The following is a 21,039-nucleotide window of genomic DNA, read 5'->3' as shown; positions in this document are numbered from 1 at the left end:
GGTGTCGGTACTTGGCAAAAACTGGAACCATCGATATCACCTAGCATGATGGGAGTATTGCATTTGCATTACGTTCTTAATTTTTTGCCGTTGGATCTACTCCACCAGGCGCGTCATTTTCACGCCCAGCCGAGCGGGATCGTCCACGCTCAAAATTGAATAAAGGTGAAAAATCCTCACACTCCCACACCACTCTCTTGCAAGAGGGCAATTTTCGAATTGATGCAAAATTTACAATATTTTTATAATAAATTTTAAGTAATAATTATTATTGATTATTATTATTAGGACAAAAAAGTAATTTTAGTATTAAGTTCAAATTTAAAATAATAATAACTACCTACCTGATTTATTAAAAAAATAACTAACCGTTTGTTATTTTTTATGAAAATATTGTAAAAATATTATAAATGGGCTCTGCTACTGTAATTTGGTGCGAAAATATTATAAAAATATCGTGTACGCAGCGTCTCTTGCGATTGAGGACAGCGCGAACCAGCAAAACTGAAAACCCTCACTCTCACTCTCACTCTTCTCCCTAACCGAACCAGGGTTTCACCTTCACCGCTTCAATGACCGAGTCCGCGTTTCAACTCGTTTCCGAAATCGGGACCCAACTCGGCCGCCAAACTCGCTCCGGCAAGGATTCCCTACTCAAATCGCTCAAAGTAAGCCATTATTTCTGTTTTTTTTTTTTTTTTCTTGCTTTTGAAAGCAACTTCGTGCTGGTTTTAATCAAACGGTATTCTATATTTTGTTTGCTTTTGATTAACCGTGTCTTTTTTTTTGTTTGTAATGTGACGATATTTGCTTTACCTTTTGGTTTGTTTGTGTTTGTGCGTATCTTTTTCTTTAGGCATTTTCTTGTTTTTTGAAAGTACTTTTTTCTTGCTTTTGAAAGCGACTTCGTGCTGGTTTTAATCAAATAGTTTCTATATTTTGTTTGCCTTTAATTAATCGTGTTTCTATCTGTAATTGACGATATTTGCTTTTACTTTTTGGTTGGTTTGTTTGTATTATTATTATTATTATTATATATTTTTTTGCGGCATTTTCTTATTGTTTGAAAGTACTTTTTTCTTGCTTTTGAAAGCAAATTCGTGATGGTGTTAATCAAACAGTATTCTACACGTTGTTGTGTGAAGTGTTTATGGTTTTGTTTTGCCCTCTAATTTTGCGAAGTAATAGAAAGTTTTTCCTGATGAATTTCTGGTTGGTTTGGGATTAGGATAAATATGTTGTGAAATATAGTTCTTGGTGTTGATTCTTGTTGGCTTAGTCTGATTGCGTCTCTGTCAGATGTGAAACTCCTTCGATGTGGCGAGAAAATGTGATCGCGGTTCTATGCTTGTATCCCTTAATTGTAGACATAGCTAGTGTACACATAAAATGGAAATCATTATACATAAACAAGAGATTGAGTAGAATATTATGATATCCATTTAGGCTTGCTTTGTCTTTGGTCTGTATTAATCATGTTGGTATTCCCATGTGTACTAAACCTGTGTCTAGTGTACATACCTTGTGCAACATAACTACTGGCTGATGCAGAATTATATTTTGGTTTGTCATTTATGTGTATCAAACATGTGAGTAGTTTCAATTTGATATGTGTCCCTCTCAATATAATGGCCAAATTGTGGGTATGTATGGTAGCTTCGTGCACTGGTTACTATTTTTTATTGCTGAAGGTTTTCTGCCAAAAGAATATTTTTATCATTTGCTTTATCTGTTTGGTATTTGTTTTTTGCAGCAAGCTGCAAACGCTTTGTCAGAAATTGAACAACCTTCAACGTCTGAAGCTGCAAGGAAGTTAGAAGCTATTAAAAATCTAAAAGTTTCCACAAAACCACTGAGGAAAGCAATTGTACATGGCCTTCTTCAGCATAAAGATAAGGAAGTTAGACTTCTAGTGGCCATTTGTATTAGTGAAATATTTCGGGTCATGGCGCCTGAACCACCTTTTGTAGACAAATATCTTAGGGTAATAAGTACTTAATTGATAAATATATATTGCTTTTATATCTTCATTAGATAATAGTATGTTTGTTTGTATGTATGTGTTACGACATGTGTCTGATTTCACTTCCTGTATGCCGATATAGGAAATTTACCCCGATTCTTTCATTTCAGGACATTTTTAAGCTCATTGTCAGTATCTTTGCTGAGCTAGCTGATACCGCAAGCCCACATTTTTCGAGAAGAGTTAAAATTTTAGAGACTATTGCACGGTGTAATTGTTGTGTTATAATGCTGGATATTGATAGCAATGAACTGGTTTTGGAGACGTTTAATACATTTTTCTCAGTTGTGAGGTGAATATCCTTCCTCGCTCTTCACTTATTGTATTGAAAATTTCCCCTCTTTAAATTACTCTTTTGGTATTTACATAACATACATACATGAATATATATATATATATATATAGATGTTACTTTTATCATGTTATACTAAATAAATTTCTTATACCTTCTATGCTTGTAAGATATTAAGATGATAAAGATCAATAACTATCCGATCTATAAAATGGTTAAATTTCAAGATTTTTTTTCTTTAAAATCATACTCAAAACACGAGTTCTTTTATTTATAAGTATACTCAAAAGTCAAAACATGAGTTTATTGTCTCTGTGTGTGTGTATGATCCTCCTTATAATAAATTCCTTTTGGTACTCACGTGGCACAACTCAAACACAAAGAACCTGCCAAATTTCAGTAGTTGTAATTTTACGATTTAGTTAGTTGTGAGCAAATTATACACCTTGATATATTGTAGAATGATTCTTATTATATTAAATGCTAGTTATTTATATCTTATGCTGAAGTGCTAGATCAAGTATCCAAAATAATGATATGCTTGTTAATTATTTGGCTTTGAGCATATTTTATTGGCTTCATTTTGATGATATCAAAAATGATGCCTCTGCATTTTTTTTAATGTAGAGAAAATCACCAGCGGAGTTTGATTAATCATATTATTTCTATAATGACACGTATTATTAATGAAGAAGATTCTCAGACACTTTTGGATGTGATTTTGCGGAACCTTGTAAAGGATGGAAAGGTAAGTCATAGGTGACTTTGTTTTGGATTCCTGTTGGTTGTGGCTATATTCTGTTTTTTTTTTTTTTTTTTTTTTTTTTTTGCATATTATACTTTGTCCTCTTTAATATAATTGGACTTTAGATGACTCAATCAAAAATATTGTCCTTAGCAAGGTATATGTCAAAAAGTTGTACATTGCAATGCATTATTTGATTGAGACAAATAGAGCTTTGTGCAATGCACATTTGTCTGTTTCCATTGATACGATTTTTAGTAGGTTCAATTGTGGTGGAAAAGGTTTTTTACATGTATTCTCATTGTTTGGTCTTTTGGTGTTTATGAGGGTGTCTTTTGTGGTCAAATATATGATGTTCTTTTCCTTGTTTGAGAAAGGTAATGCTTTAGAAGTGTATCAGAATTCTTTTTTGTTAAGTGTATCAGAATTCCCTCGAAGCACTAAAGAAAAAATTTCAGATTTCCTGTGATGGCTTTAGGATCTAGAGAATTTGTGGATCTAGGGTTTAGGAAATAAGCACTGTAGAATTTAAGGTCAATGTTTAGGAATTAAAGGAAGTTTGATGAGTTTTTGATGCCTATGTGGTAGAGAAACCCATGGAGTTTTAGGGTTTGATAGGTAAGAGGAAGCACTTGACTTAAGGTTGAAAGGAAGGAAAAGGGGAAATTTATGGCATTTAGAAGCTGTTTGAACTATGAACAGTACCTGTGGCATGAATAGTACTACAAAAAACAGAAGAAGAAAGAGAGGAGAAATTTGGAAAAGAATACATGAAGGCTAATGTGCCTCAATACTCAAAACACTTAATATTGAATATAAATTGACTTCCTTTTATTTGGGTACAATAACACGCTTATAGACTCTAGATTTGAACTTTTTCTAATACATCTAAGGCACCTATGTTGACTAGTAGACAAAATACTAATTGGACTAGTAAACAAACAACTTGATAAGGTAATACCTAATAAAAGTCTAACTTAGACTCTAACACCAGGAAAGGGTTGAACTTCATACTTTAAGTTGTTGCGTAATGCTTTTGTTTAATGTATACATTTATGCTTTTTCATGAGCCATTGTTGCAATTCAAAGTCTCACCTAACTTCCAACCGTATACGTTTATATCCCTTGTATGTTTTACAGGGTGCATCGTGTGCTTCTTATCAGCTTGCTGTTTCTATTATCCAAAATTGTGCAGAAAAGCTTGAGCCATTTATCTGTGGGTTTTTAACAAATTGTATTCTGGATAGAGATGCTGTAGAGAATGAGCTCAAAGAATTTTACCATGAAATTATTTTTCAAATTTTCCAGTGTGCTCCTCAGATGCTTCTTGCTGTCATTCCAAACTTGACTCATGAATTACTGGTATGAATTCTGTGTGTGTGTGTGTGCTTGCTGGGTCTCCTCTGTTTTGTTCAGTTGGTGAATTTATCAATGCTTCTATACTTATTAACCATGTGCTTCTACTTGTAGACTGATCAAGTTGATGTCCGAATAAAAGCTGTTAATTTAGTTGGGAAACTTTTTGCACTGCCCAAACGGCATGTTGCACAACATTACCGTGATCTTTTCTTAGAGTTTTTGAAAAGATTCTCTGATAAATCTGTGGAAGTTAGAGTGAGCGCTCTACAATGTGTTAAAGCTTTCTACATGGCCAATCCTTCTGGAGCAGAATCTCATGAAGTTATCAGTAAGTTATGAGCAATAATACTTGAACTGTTATGATGGAAAATCTCTTGATTCTGTTGTCTTTTGTATCTACTTAACACAACTCATTTGTTTAATGCTTACTAATTAAGCAGCTGCCCTTGAAGATCGATTGTTAGATTTTGATGATAAGGTGAGAACACAAGCAGTGATTGTTGCCTGTGATCTTGCCCAGTCAAACCTGAAATTGGTTCCCCCAAATTAATATCTCAAACTTCTGAAAGACTTCGGGATAAGAAGGTAATTCTGCTCTAGAAAGTTCTCCTGTGCCTCAGAACAGTTATTGACACTCACATCATGCTTTCTCTTTATGCAGATAATTGTTAGAAAGAAGGCCTTCCATAAATTGATAGAAGTATATCGAGATTATTGTAATAAATGTTCTGAAGGCCATATGACAATAAGTGACCACTTTGAACAGATTCCATGTAAAATTTTGATGCTGTGCTTTGATAAAGATTGCAAGGAGTTCAGGTCTGCTTTTTTAGACTTTGTGGTGTGTTGAACCAAGTTGTAATTATGATGACAGGTGCAAAAATTATTTAATATTCTTCAGGTCCCAAAACATGGAGCTTGTTCTTGCAGAGGATTTATTTCCTGTTCTTCTTTCAGTTGTGGAGAGGACAAGGCACTGGATCCATTTATTTTCTCTTTTCACCCCTCTTCATGTAAAGGCATTGAACTCTATCTTATCCCAGAAAAGAAGGTATCAGTAGTAACACGTCGCTATGATCTGGGTGAAGAATGAAATTATTTACAAGGTCTATATGTTTTCAGGTTGCAAAAGGAGATGCAAAGTTATTTGGCTCTACGAGAGAAAGAGAAGGTATAGATCAGGAGTTCCAAGTTGCTGTCAACAGTTCATATTATTAAATGGAAAAACCGTTTGCATGGTTCATCACTGTCCGTAAATCTTGCTCTAATAACCAACTGAAGGCACACATGCGCTAAATTTATTTACTGCAATATTTTATATGATGTTTTGACTTTAGAATTTTTGATTTTATAGAATTAAAAGCATGTGATGATACCTAATTCTGAAGTTTCTATTTTTCCCAATTGAACCATAGATTAGTCAAGTTTGTTATAATTACCTGTACAGTCACATTACTGGACCAAATTACAGCGTCATTTAGTGTATTTCGTTGCGCACGTGATTGATACTGCATGCAAGTCATTTTATTTCATGGTTCTAATTTTTTGAGCTTATTGTCAAGTTCCCCCACCCCCTTTTTTATTATATATTTTCTATTTTCTTACAAATTGGTGTTTATTGCAAGGAATCTGCAAGGTGTCAGCTTGTTTTAAGTAACAGGTTTCTTCTTCTTGGCTATAATTTTATAGCTTTGAATTGTTGATCCATTGGGAATGTGTTGTGCTGCAAATTTTTTTTTTTTTTTTTTTTTTGTGGTTGTGGGTGGTGGGAAAGGAAGGGGGAGACTTTGACAACAAATGATTTTAGGAAGGGGGGGGGAATATTTATTATGGATTGATTTTATATGTGAAAAAGTCACGGAGAGTTGTTGTCGCATCTTTTCCTTCATTGTGATATTGGTAGGGAAATGTGGTTTTTTTTTTTTTTTTGGTGTTGGGTCATGCCTAGCTCAGTGTTGGATCTATTATACTGTTGGAAAGGACACTTTGGCAAGGAACAAATAGCAAAATATGGATGGCCATTCTGTTATCTTTGATGGGATGTACATGGAGATAAGGGAATAATCATTGCTTTGATGGGAGGAGTTACCTTTGATGATGCTGAAGTTTTTTACTTTTGAAGGCATTTTTATCAGACTTCTGCATCTATCTCAATTCTCTAATTCAAACTTTAGAGTTTATGGATAAAATGAATTTTAGATAATACTTTCTGTGTTTTTATTTTCTTTTTGGATCTTTGTATACTTCCCATTTACTACGGTTGCACCCATTTTTGCACCTTTTAAAGGAATTTATTACTGATTAAAAAAAAGTAAATAAAAAAGAAATGAACTTTTGGAAATATTTGTGCAGGAGACTAGTTCAGAAGAGATGCAGAAGAGAATCAAAACTTCATTTATGAAAATGGCTGCATTGTTTCCTGATCCTTCGAAAGCAGAAGACTCCTTTCATAAACTGAACCAAATGAAAGATAATAATGTCTTCAATTCTCTGGCACTATTATTGGATGAGCTGAAAATTGTTGATGCTCAGACCATAAGAGTGAGTTTACTTTTTGCCTTTCATGCTTTTAATTGAACATACCATATGGAGTCCATTTTTTGTCTTAGAGTGCCTTTGTCTTTAAAGCTCCTGTCTGATTTGTTAGGGTACTGATATTTGTTCGCTGGTTAGTATTATTTTGGGCTTCTTTCATCTGTTGCATTTTTGGTTATATCATTATTCGAGCAAGATATTGAGCTAGTCTCTTTGTGAAACTCTACCATGGAAACTATTTTCTTACTTAAATGCCTAGTGGAAAACTATAGGGAGACCTGTAAAGATCTTCATATGGTTTTAATTGACCAATGAAAACATATGATAGGGCTGTTGGATATATGTGTGAGTGAAGTCCCACATTGAATACTGATGAGAAGATTGAGTAGTTAATATAATATAATTGAGCATACATTCATTGGGCTTAGGCCTTTTGGGTTAAATGTTTATTTATATATTATATTAACTACTCAAGGAGTCTCCCCAAGGTGTTTATTACCCCAACAAGGGCCTCTAAAGAGGTTACGTGGTGGGTTTTGGAAAAGAAAGGAGTTTCTCTAAAGAATATTAAGTTGATTAAGCATATGCATGATAGAGCTGTAATTAGTGTAAGAATAGTGGAAACATTACAAGGGAGTTTTCTGTCATTATAAGTTTGCATCAAGAATCAACACCAAGTCCATATCTCTTTGCACTAGTGATGGTTGAACTCACTAAATTGGTACAAGAGAAAGTTCCTTGGTGTAGGTTTTTTGCAGATTATATATTTTTGGTGGATGAAACTAGATGTGTAATTAATGTCAAGTTAGAAATTTGGTGAAACGCTTTAGAATCTAAAGGCTTTTGATTAAGTAGGACTAAAAGTCTAAAACAGAGTACATGGGGAATATAAGTTAGTAAAATTTTTCTGCCACTGTAGTACATTTTTAGTATACTTGGGTTTGCTATTCTTTAATTAAAAGTTCTTACATTATTTTAAAAAAAGGTTATTAAACTGTAAAAGTAAAAACATATATGAAGGGGTTGTAAGAGTTGATTGTCAAGAGCGAGATATTTTAATATCTTGGATCAATAATCCACAAAGATGGAATGATTGAACAAGATTGAATCATGGGATATGAGCAGTGTGGATGAAGTGGAGAAGTGCATTGGGAAAGTCTTGTGTGATCATAGAATACCTATTAAGTGAAAGAGAACCTTTTATTAGATTGTTATTTGACTAGCTATGCGCTATGGTATTGAAAATTGAGCTATTAAGAAGCAACAAATTCATAAAATGAGTTTAGTTGTAATGAGAATGTTCTAATGGATAAGTAGTAATACATGGAAAGATAGGATTCAAACTGAGGAAATTTGCTTAAATATATGGGTAGCCCCTGTAAACCAAAAGATTAGAAAGATTTTTTTGAGATGGTTTGGTCATGTTTGGACGATAGCAATTAATGCACTAGTGAAAAAAAGTAAGTCGATTCAAGTTGAGAGAATTAAAAAGGGTAGAGGAAGACAATAATTAACATTAGTAGAACTAGGAAAAAAAACGTGTTAATTAACGAAGTAATAGGATTATGGATTCGGATAGCATAGAATCGTGAAAAAGAATATAGAATAGAATTGTGAAAAAGAATATATGCAGTTGACCCTACCTAATGTGTTGAAATATTTTTGAGACTAAGGCGTGGTTGTTGTTGCTGTGTGGTCCTTTCATTGAACTTGTTTTTGTGCTTGCCTTATACTTTTAGGGGGAAAATAATTCTAATTTGATGCAGCAAATACTTATTTATCTGAATTTCAATGATAAAAATAGGACACGTCTGGATTAACAGTGTGATTTGTTACTTTATCAACGGGGTTTGGGAAGCAAAACAAAATTTCCAACTTACATCAAATGATCTGGCGTGGAAAAATTATAGAAGATACACGGCAACATATGCTCTCTTTTCCTTTTATCCCCTCGAATTTGGCAAATGAACAAATTAGTGGCTACTGGGAGAAACCACAGCTTATTCGTAATGAGGCAAAAACACCTCAGCTTGTGCATTGATTTATAGTCCAATACTCATGAAAGTCTGTTGACAGCCTGTATGTGTCATTTCCATTCTCATGCCCAAATTCATGGGAAGCAAATTGTGTTCTTTCAAATATAGATTCATGTATAGATTGTTTAAATCTAGCAACTTGTTTAACGCCTAACATTCTGCCCTGGAAAGATTTGTTAGCTGTATATTTCATGTCATTAATCTTGGTAATTATTATTATTAAGAGATAGAGAAGGTTAGTTATATGTTTTTTGAATTCTCTAAAACAACCCAAATATTTACTTAATATCATTCCATTCAAATAAATAAGAAGGGCATATTTTTTAAATCTTTGACTTTTTTTATAATATAAAATGTAATATTACTGTTCATCAAAATTTCAAATTTCAAATTTCAAAACATGTTTCCCACTTCCCATCAGTTACTATCATTTAAAAAAACACCTACGAAACTTTTACCATTTACAAGCCTTATCGCACGTGCGTAGTGGGTGAGATGAGGGTTCAATTATTGTTATTTTTAAAGACAGCTTTCCATTCACCCTAATTCATGGTTTATGCATTTATCAATGAGATTTATGTCTTTGCCATTCACTGAAATAGATCGGAGTTGGATGAGACATTGCACAGAAAAAATGAACTCTGAAATAACACTGAATCATTTTTTTTGTGTGTGTCGATATGTTCAGTTTTTGTGCAAGATCTCATCCAACTCTTGGCTATTTCCATGATGGGCAAATGCATAAACCTAACTGGTCAAATGCATAAATCTTGAATTGGGATGACTGATAAATTTTGACATTAAAAAAAACCCTAAGGCTAGTGGAGCTTTTATGATTATTATAATACCTCTAATTTTTTTATGCTTGGAAGTTGATGGAGTTGGGTTTATTCATGTGTTGTTATTATCCTTGGTGGCATAAATTTTAGAGTGATAATGCTTTGTGGATCATATATTCGTATGTACATTGTTGTTAGTGGAGTTAGAATATTCATGTGCATTGAGGACTAGTGACTGCACCTCACAAGGAGCTCTTTTGTTGTTATTATTATTATTTTTAATATATTATTATTTATTTTTTAATTTTTTGCTTTTCTAATTAAATGCATTTATGATGTTGAGAGGGCTGAAAAAGAACCTATTTTTTGGAATGGAGAGAAAAAATACAGCTTATGATGTACAAAATTGTGGGTTTATATGGATCAGAATGCTCTGGATAAGATAACATATCCTGTCCCAAAATGGGTTAGGTTTGAAATTCTGAGAACCGAATTATTTAGTGGTTACAACTAAGGACCATCTTGGAAATTTTGAGAACACTCAACATCTGAAGTTTTGTTGTTATGTTGTTTCTAGAATTTTATACCCAACTTTCACTATCGTGAGCATGATGTTCATTTTTTCAATATAAAGTTTATTACCTATAAAAAAAAAAAAAAAAAAAGAATTTTATACCCAACTTCATTGTTGTGCTGTTTGGTGTTGTGTAAAAGACGAGCTTTCCATTGCAATTGAAGAAACCCCAACACACTTATCTATTGCCTAATTATGGTCAAAAGATAACATGGAGATATCTTGAGTTTTGAGCTTAAAGGAATGAACCCGTAGTTTTTAATACTAAAGCTTTGGAACTCTATTAGCTTAGGAGATATGTTGAGTTTTAAGCTGACACAGTTTATATTTACACAAAAATTTGATACTAGTAGAAATCTATATGATCTATTTAAGTTTAGGTGCTATTTAATTGTTGTATTACTATTCTACCTATTTCCCTTTCCTCCCATTGCATTGGAGCCATGGTAATTGATACTGCCATTTGATGTCAAAAAAATTCTCAGTTTCTTTATCGGTTTATTCTTTATTAATAAATCCATATTTGTAGTTGTTTTGATGAGGGGTATTTAATTTTGGTTTGATTACTGAAGAGCTGGTTTAACTTGATGGATGGCCTCTTCTGTGGTGATTTCCCCCCATGTTTTTGCCACTCTTCCCCCTCCCCTCCACAGCCCCCTCCCAAAAAAAGAAAAAAAGAAAGAAAAAAGGAAATGCTTGACGATTGACAATTTACGAAAAAGGAGGGTTTGGATATTGGATTGGTGTTACATGTGCAAGTTTAATGATGAATTAGTTGACCATCTCTTACTTCATTGTCCAGCTGCTATGGATCTGTGGGCTATAGTTTTGGGTTCATTTGGAGTAAGCTGGGTTATGCTGTAATCCGTTTTGGGGCTGTTAGCGTGTTGGCAAGGCAGGTTTGGTCGTCATCAAGATGGTTATATTTAGTTTATTGTTCCCTATTGCTTAATGTGGTGTCTTTGGAGGGAGAGAAATAGTAGGTGTTTTGAGGATATTGAGAGATCCATACCAGACCTCAAATTATTTTTCTTTAGAACTTTATTGGATTGGTTGGTTGCTATGCAAAACCAATCATTCCCTTCTTTTATTGATTTCTTGATTCTTGTAATTTTTGTACTTGATTTGTTGACCCCTTGTACACTCCGTGTATTAGGGTGTTCCTTTTTTGATATCAATGAAACTTATTAGGAAGAAAATAATTTTCATCTGCATGTTTCATGAACATGGTATATGAACTTGTTTAAATATCTTCCCTTTGGAAGAGGTGATATGTTATCCTGCATCGATTTTCCTCTTTATTAATATAGTCTGTACTTATATAGTATGTTGCCCTTTACCTTTTCCAGGATAAATTTTTGAAAACAGTAGGTGATAGACATCCACATTTTGAGTTTTTGAGTTCACTATCCTCAAAATGCTCGCATAATATATTTGGTTCAGAGCACATCCAATGTATTTTGGAGCATCTTTCTGGTAACAGATATGGAACTAAGCTCCTGGAGGCTTCTTCTGCCAAACTTCTTCTGGTAAGAAAACATTGCCACTAGACATATATGAAATTATTCCTTCTTTTCCGGCACATAATGGCATATTGAAATATCTAACTAATAAGGGATTTGCAATTAGACTGAGCTAAGAACTGATGTAGTCTTACTTCCAGCCTGGTAAGGCAGACATCCCATTTACAATCCACACACTGATTCAGAAGCAAGAAAACTATGGAAAGTGAAAACTTGCATCAAACTTATTCTGACTACTTGAAAAGTGATAGCTGGCTGCACATAGATCACAAGTGTCAAATGTTATATTTCTAATTGTTTGACATCTTGGGGTATGGGCTTGGACACTTGAGGCTATATGACTTGAGGAATTATCCTTGTACTTCACATTATATAGTTGTAGGCACTGCTTATTTGCCTATTTGTGGCACTAACTCAATCAGCCTAAACCGATTGCTTGTATTTCTGATGAAAGAACCTTTAAGAAGAGGTTGAGGCATTCCTCACTACATTTGGAATATTAGTCCTGAAAATTATTTTTAATCAACCCTTTTGAGGCATTCCTCACTACATTTGGAATATTAGTCCTGAAAAAATTATTTTTAATCAACCCTCTTTCAATGCTTCAAATATACAAGAGATGATGGAGAGAGAAAAAAAGTGTGCGGATGGAGAAGCAGTTGTATGACCAAATCTTTCACTCATTGTTGGCTTTCCATGTTTTGTAAGGATAATATTGGTATCTAATTGATTGCAGTTTCCCTGCATAACTATAAATTTTGAATTTTTTTAATATTCCATTTGATTAAAATTACTGCTATCTCACCTGACTCAGGCTATCATCAGCATTTTCCCCTCACTCCTGAGGGGTTCAGAAGCGCAACTTCGAATGTTAATAGAAGAGAACAGGAAAATTAATGATAAGCTGATTGAAGTGTTAGCAAAAGCGGCACCTCATATATCTGTAAAACTCAGGTAATGTTGCAGTCTGCTTTATGGTTGTGATGATACTATTAAGTTTTTGAGCATACTGGTCTGCAGTGAATTTAATGATTAAAAGGAGACTTGATACAGGAATATTATTTTTTTCCTGCTTAAGTATGGTCATCTAAGTTCAAATTAATTGTATCAGATCCTTCCCCTTCACTGAATCAATCATTTTCGTGACTCCTTTTGAAAGAAATTCACTGCTCTCCATGTTTGCAACAAGGGAACATTTTTATGGATTTATGCTAAGCTATGTTGCACGGACACGGACATGGGGATACGGCAATTTTTGAAAAATAAGGACACAACACGGCGGGGACGCAACAGTTAAATAATTAATTAAATTTTATATTTAGGCATATTTTTAAATATTTTTAGACATAAAATACGTTTATGTCTAGAATTTAAACTATGTAAGAACTACAAATAAGTAAACTAACACCCAAAGTAGTACAGTAATTCACATAAAATGTTTAGTAACATATTTCCATAGAGGGGCAGCTGTCTCAGCTGATGATTTTTCACTTTCAGTATTCATTTTAGTAAAATCACCTACATTATTTAACTTTAATAAATAAATAAATCTATAGCAGGACACACAAAAACAAAAATCACTAAATTCATAATAAACATTAAAATTTATAAGGCAAAAAAGGCTGAGTAAAGAAACACAGTAACAGTGACACTAGGGCAGTGAGACTGTGAGAGTGGGATTAAAAAAAAAAAAAAAAAACAGAGAGAGAAGAGAACTAGAGAAGAGGTTGACCGGTCCATGCCGAGAGAGAGAGATAGGAAGGGACAGGGCACGGCGTCAACCGGTCGGTGTCTATGGAGCTCGCCGATCGGCCCGATCTAGCTCCAGCGAGGGACAGAGGGCAGCGGCAGGCTGGCAGCAGGTTGAGAACTTGAGAAGTTGAGATGTGGGTTTCTCAAAATGACTTCTCAAACTCTAAACTTGCTTTTTTGTTCTAGGGTATACCACAAAATCAATGGTATTGGTAAGTCTATCTGTCAAAATCTGTGATTTTTTTTTTTTTCACTGCTGCCGTGTCGGTGCCGCATATGCGCTGTGCCAGAGAAGCGAAAAAAAAAAAGAAAAAAAAAAAGAAAAAAAAAGAAAAAAAAAGAAAGTGGACACTCGCCGGACACCAGAATCCGGCAAGTCGTACCTGTTCCGGTGTCCGACATTGACATGACGCCAAAAATGGCGTGTCCGTGCAACCTAGATGCTAAGCAGGGTAGCTTTAATATGGATAGTTTAGATGTGAGGCTTAGTACTTTTGTACTTTTTTTACACCTCTTAAATATCATTTTTTTCCTTTGACAGCCATGACATGGTAAAGGTCTGAAATTTGTTACTTTGCTCTCCACCTACACTAGTCTGAAATACTAACTTCCCTCTCCACCTTTTCCATGGATATCAAGCATGTTAGGCACACAATTCTTGTATAGAAATCATTTTTGACTTTCAATGAAGATTAATTATAATGCAGAATTTGTATACTGTTACAGCTAGATTGAAGGTTACATATTGCTATGAATGTATTTCTATAGCATGTTTCTTATAGCCAGTACAAGTTAATTTTATATATTTTTATTTATAATTATGGTTATTGAAGGACTTCTCTTTCACTCTCTTTGAGAAAAAGAAAAATTAAAATTTGTAAATTTTTTTTAATCTATTTTTGTTTCCATTTTAATTGGGTTCTTACTGGAGTAGCCACAATGTTTTTGCCTTGTATAGTGATATATACCCAATCTTGGAGAGAGTTTGTCGTGAGGGAAGTCGCATTGAGGCCAAATTTTCTGTTGCTGCAATTGCAGCATTTGGTGGTGTTTCGGAGCAATTTGTTTTTTCAAAATTATGCGAGGTATATTTTACTTGCTGTTGCTGCAATTCTTTTATTCTCTTTTAAATTTATATGATGTGGATTTACTATTTTATTTTGTACTACTATATTTTTTTTCAATGAAACTTAGTTTGGCATGATTTATTACCTGCTAATATGTTTGTTGACTAATGCCTAGATAATGAGAATTACTCCACAATTTCATGTTTTACTGAATGGGCACGTATATTATAGTGTTTGTTGAGAGTGTTAATCTTTATAAGTTTTCTGAACTCCTTGCTAATGAGTATTTCTGCTGGAATGGGTCTGAAGGATTGCCCCTATTGATATCAAATCAGTTTTCTGTAATGGTGTTTTTTTGCATTGACCATTTCATGCATTTTTATTGGGCTTGAAATCTGCCATGACTGATGGATTTGTTGCCTTTTAAATATTAAAAAAAAAGAAAGGAAAGCTTTTGTTGAAAATGATGATTTTCCATATACTGTGGGTATTTATATAAAGCTGACATAATTTGCTATGACTCTCAGGCCTCAGTATGTGTATGTGTATATATGTAAATTGCCATCTTTCTAAGTTAAAAAGTGAATAAAAAATGTTTTTTTTTGGGGGGTGGGGGTTTGAATGACCAATAGGTTACCTGTTTTGGTACAAAGAAATTTTTAGTAGTTTAAGTTGCTACACTGAGTTTTGACGATGGTTTTGAAAACCAGATTGGACTGCCGAACTGGGTTAACCAGAATCAGCCACCAGTCTGGTTTTTTAAACAAAAATGCCCACAAAATCAGAACATAGGCCAGAGTCATTTGAACTGCAGTTGGAGCTGCCGCTTCGGGGAACTGCTCCCAAGTTTGAATGGTGGTGAGACTAATATAAGAATATGATCTCTGAATGGTTTTATTTATACTTGTTTATTTTTAATTTTTTAATAATTAGGTGCTACACTATATTATTGTTTCTATTTGTCATAAAAGTTTTGAAAGTATATTGGAAGTTGCTCTTGGACATGAGCATAAACTGCTAAGCCTGTCTAGGGTGAATGCCCTTGGATTACTGCAACTAGTTTTGGTAAGTGGGTCAGTTGCCCGTAGATTTTATTGGCTACAGATGTGTTCAAAGGACTCTTCTTTAGAAAGGTTCTCTACGTTATAAAAAAAAAGAGAGTATATTGAAAGCTGTTTAAACGTTTTTAGATTTTTTTAATCAAAATTTTATATTTTTATAAATATGATCTATTGATTAGTGTTTTAATTAATTATTAAATCAATTATGACATTATCATATCCTTCTCTCTATTTTCCAGTTTTTTTAGCGATTTGATTTTTAAAACATTTGTGGCTAAATATTTACATGTGTAGCTAGCCAGAGTTTCTGGATGATATAGTTTATATCTAGTTATGTTGGTGTCAGAAAGAGGGACAAACAGTGCTGTTGGCATTGTGTTCAACCTCTTACTTATGTGGTATGTTGAGGATTCTAACATTTCTGTTGTTCTAACATTTCTGTTTGCCTTTGCCACCTCTGCAGCTCTTTTCTGTTAGTTTAGTTTTATTTTTTGCCCCTTGATGTCTCCTCTCTTTTGCAATCTATAACATTCAGCTGTTAGGGGAATGAGCTTTGATGTTGTTTACTTATGAACTAGGGGCTTGTTTGGTTGCTATTTTGATTTGATTTGATTTTGGGTTTTCAGAAACATCAAAAACTATGTTTTAAAAATTGCCAATGAGCTCTAACTCAACTGGCACCTCCTCCTTTGTAAGTAAGGGCTAGGTTGGTGGGTGAGGTTATGGGTTCGAAGATGCACAGAGTGCATTTGTAACTTACCTACCATATATATATATATATATACTGTGTTTTAAGAATTTACTCCCAAACTTAGTTTTTAGTGTTCCGCCCCCCTTAAAAATTTCTTTGGCAATGTTTCAGATCCATATTCCCACAATTTTGGAAACCAAAAATTGTTTTTCTTTCTTTATTTCACAATCATGTTTCCACAAACACCCAACAGGCAACCAATCCACTGAAATTTCAAATACAGTCAACAAATCCACCACTGACGTTGCCACCAATGGGCAACAAATTTCAATTGCAGCCGACAAATACATGAACGGGCCACAAATTTTGAGCACAGAGAGATAGAGAGAGCTGGTGGCGTTGAGTTGGGTTTGCCTCACTACCCATTGTTGGAGCTGCCATTGACCTTGAAGCCCATGACCAAGTTGGGCCCTCCATTGTCCTTTCTTACAGTCTTATGCCATTGCCGGCCTCTCCATGTTGCCCTCCACCTTCTACTACATTGAGTTTGCCATCAAGCTTGGCAAAATGGTGCTGATGGGTTTAGATAGAAAAAGTGGGGTGGGGGGGGGGGGTGGGGTTTGGGAGAAAGAGATGGAAAAAAGGTTGGGTGGTGTCCTTATTTACACAATTGCCGCCACCTTTTTGTTGAAAACAGCTGAAAACATTATTTTGGAATGTTTTCTGTTTGTGCGTTTCCACAATGATTTTGTGAAACCGTACGTGACACTCTTGCGTCATACGGCTCCATCTCGGAAGAAGGACCCCCATCTTTCCTTTGCCCAACGGGTCCTCAAACCAACTTGTCCAAACTTTTAAGTTGGGTTTTTGAAAACATCCAGCCAAAAAGTTTTTTTTTTTTTTTTTTTGGGACCTGGCATTCTTTGTTTTTGAAACATGAAATTTGTCTTTAAATCAACCAACCAAACAGCCTCTAGAAGCGATGGGTTCATTTCTTGAGAATGCACTTCAGACAAAATAAATGGTGGCGAGGACTGTTTGTCCGTCAAATTTCATAGAAAGCCATGTTCATTCATGACCTTGTCCTCTCCAAGTTATAGTTGTGCATTTTCTGGGGTAATTGGGACCATTAAAAAAAAGATGTCTGATGACTTATTTGATGTTGGGCACGTTCTTCTACATTGTTTTTGAATGTACCTTAAACTCTATTTTTTTATTTTTTTTTGGGTATTCAATTGCTCATATCCTGTAAAAAAATGGGGTAAGGCTGCCTACCAATCACCTCTCTTAGACCCGGAAACATGGCAGTTTTGTGCATTGGGTACGACCTTTTTTAATTGCTCACATCCTTTGTTGAATATATGGAAGGCAAAAATCTCTAGTGAGCCAAGCTCTAGAACTCTGGTTAGACTGGCCATGAATTAAAAACTAAGTTAACTAGATTCTGTTTGAGATTGTAGATGAGATCATACTTACAGGACATTAGTTTCACTACTTGATTGATTAGCCTCACGAGTTATACTTTGTGCTTCCATTGATGGAATTTATCAAATTGACATGTAAAGTTGTTTTTTCTTAATCTTTAATAGGGTTCATAGGTGAATGTCATAATTTCCTCGGTCTTTTCTTCTATTACTTGCGTCATGAGTTTTTTATGTGCATGAAGATATTTATAGTTTATGAATAATCTATCCTAAGTCTGCTGTTCTGACTCTATTCTTATTCATTACGTAAAATAGAAAGACAAGTAATGTTGTGCCGGTTTGTTATTATTAAATTTATAGCCATCCCTGATTTTGATTTTTCCTGATAATAGTAAGTGCTTTTTGGTACTGACAATCAAACTTTGTTCTGTCTATATATATCCAGGATCTAGTTGTTTCTCTGCATGCTGGGCAGAATATTCCAACAGTTTTGCAGTCTTTGGGCTGTGTTGCGCAATACTCTGTTTCAGCATTTGAGGCTCAAGACGGAGAGATCACATCATATATCTATGAGAAAATTTTTCGAGTAATATAATGAGTTGTAATATGTTGTTTATTTGGTATTCTTTAAGCTAGAATGCGGTGGATGGGAAATTCTTGCTAAATCTCTCATCTACTTCATGTGCACATAAGAAACTGTTAGCTGAGTAGTGTGTGAACCTTTTTGTGTGTAGGTGGATTCATCAGATAATATAAATTCATATAATGATGCTTTTGGTTGTACTAGTTCCTGCAAATTGAAGGTAAGTTTTGAAAAGGGAAGTTTCTCTCGAATCAATTGATTTAGTTTCAACTGTTAATATTAAATTTTCTTTGAATTTGGAGATTGGTTTTTTACTATGAATATTTGGACTTTTTACTTTCAAATTGTTCACAATAGAGGGCATGAAGTTTTTAATGATGAGTGAACATTTGGATTGCATGAACCTTATGAATTACAAGAAGAAAAAAAAAGACTGAAAAGACTGTCAGCTTTGTGCAGAAGTTGTTATAATGTTGAAGTTTGCTGTGTTTGAGAGGCTTTAGTAGCTGGGTAAAACTTATATCCTGTTGGATATTGAGAGGTTTTTTTTTTGTTAGTTTTTGTGACCTAATTCAGGTATTTGGACTAACTCTTTGGTCCAAGGTGTGCTTCAAGACATTTTGTTGTTTGTAGGAATGTTGATTGATAGGTAGTTTAAATTTTTGGATTAACAACCACAGTAGAGAAAAAAAAAAAAAAAAAAATCTAAGATCTCAATTTAGTTTTCAAATTCAGAAAATGTTCTGTTCTGAATAAGTTGAAATTCTATTGTCTGGCCCATTTGAAAGATGGTGGTAGCTGCACCAGAGATAGATTTGACCCAACAAGGGTTCTGAGCTTCTATTGGTAATTTGAAATTTCACATATCAACTGCATGCAAATTGTACTCTACCTGGGAATTACTTATGTTTTATTTTGCTGTCCTTTGCAGATTTATGGGCTGAAAACACTTGTCAAAAGGTTTTTACCACATCAAGGAACTCATGCCAGATGGCAAATTAATGAATTGTTGGACATTTTGTCAAACATGTTGCAAAAGGGAGATGCTTTTGATGGTATCATCACATGGTATGAGATTTAAATTGTTGGTAATTTTAGATGGCATAACTGCAATTTGCAATTTCCTATTTTTCATATATTATAAACTTAAGAGTTATATAACTTCATTATTAATAACTCAACTCCTGGAGCTTGATTTATAATTTAACTTCTACTGAACACAAGTCAGGATTCTCTTGGGGAAAAATTAACTTGCTAAAAGAAAAAGGAAAAAAAAAAAGTTGTTAAATTGTTGGTTTAATCATTGCCATGTGCATGCCCTAGCTTGCATTGAAGTTCTATTGGATTTTTAGCTTTTGCTAGTGTATATGTTAGACTTGAAAATTAGGTTTTGGATAATTCTTTTATGGTGCTTGATTGACATATGAAAGGATGGTTATGTTATAAGCTTACTTGAAACGCACGTGGTCATGCGTTTTTGTTGCTTTCACTTTGTATTTTGGATGTAGCAAAGTGCGATTAAAGACATTATTTAATTAAAGGAAAAGGAAGAAAGAAAGAATATGTTATTGTAATATGAGGATCCACTATGATATTTGACCATATTTAGTGCTGTGTTTTATTTCATTTCTAGATAGTGGAATTTTTTATGAAGTGCAGAATGTCATAGTCTTGATAAATTTGGTTTCATGTTTGGATTCTCCAGCCAGGTAATATGGAGGCAAGTTTTTGGCTAAGGAGATTTTCTAGTTAACAGAAGGACTCAACTGTATTATTGGTTTTTTTTTTTTTCAAAGTCATAAAAAAGAGTCACCCAAGTATACAGCAGGGGACCAAAACAATCAAATACACAAATTACAAGCATCCATCAAATCAATAAACCGGAAAAATAGAATGACTTCCTATGATAGACATTCAATCCGATAGTGTTTTAAAGAACGCACCAACCCACGGACTCACTGCATGTTGGTGTGATTTTTTGTGTTTTTTTGCCCTCTTTAAAAATTGTTTTCTAGTCCTGCCAATGAGCTTTAACTCTAAAACACCTCATCTACTTGTAGGAGTAAGGTGAAGGGTGATGTAGTGGGTTCAAACCCTACCAATGAAAAAAAAAAGTTTTTTTATCCTCTTGCTTTTCTCCATTGTAGGTTTCCTTTTTCTTTTTTTTTTTTTGATATGAAAACACAAATCAATCACCCAAAAGGAGTTCTTTTTGTCAAGACCATTGGCACTTATAAGTTTCATTCATTTTTGTATCTTTACACCAAAGTGACTCCTTGCAAGTCACTTGGGTGCAAGATACAAATAATTTCATCATAATAATGCTACTGTTTTTGGTATGTCCATTTACAAGTGTTAATGGTTTGCTTGTGATGATGTTTCCGGCTTCTACATCTTTCCTAAATTTTATTTTATTGTTTATTTTTTCACTGCAAGTGTTACAGCTTTTGAAGGGATTGAATGAAAATTACATCATAGTGATCTTGTGATTTTTTATAAGCATATATACATACCTTGTAAGGAGTAGTTTTACACAATTTGGTCAAAGGTGAGCTGGACGCTCATCTAGGTGCTTGGATGAGGCGAGGCCACTAA

General features: G+C 34.1%; 1 protein-coding gene across 1 annotated transcript; it reads left to right on the top strand.

Moving 5' to 3' along the window:
- Positions 1–445: 445 nt before the first annotated feature.
- On the top strand, positions 446–19,997 carry LOC112007155 (sister chromatid cohesion protein PDS5 homolog B). Its single transcript, XM_065766583.1, is given in 18 exon segments — positions 446–668; positions 1,754–1,984; positions 2,134–2,315; positions 2,943–3,063; positions 4,201–4,422; positions 4,531–4,747; positions 4,860–4,961; positions 4,964–5,004; positions 5,081–5,238; positions 5,321–5,470; positions 5,542–5,590; positions 6,772–6,960; positions 11,693–11,872; positions 12,681–12,820; positions 14,577–14,703; positions 18,307–18,447; positions 18,596–18,664; positions 19,376–19,997. Coding segments are annotated over 18 exon segments (2,565 nt in total). The 5' UTR covers positions 446–572; the 3' UTR covers positions 19,526–19,997.
- The last annotated feature ends 1,042 nt before the right edge of the window (positions 19,998–21,039 follow it).

Source organism: Quercus suber, unplaced genomic scaffold (genome assembly GCF_002906115.3).
Source record: "Quercus suber isolate HL8 unplaced genomic scaffold, Cork oak 2.0 scaffold_722, whole genome shotgun sequence".
Lineage (NCBI taxonomy): Eukaryota > Viridiplantae > Streptophyta > Magnoliopsida > Fagales > Fagaceae > Quercus > Quercus suber.
Note: the sequence above shows the minus strand (reverse complement) of the source record. Positions and strands in the feature narration are given on the sequence as shown.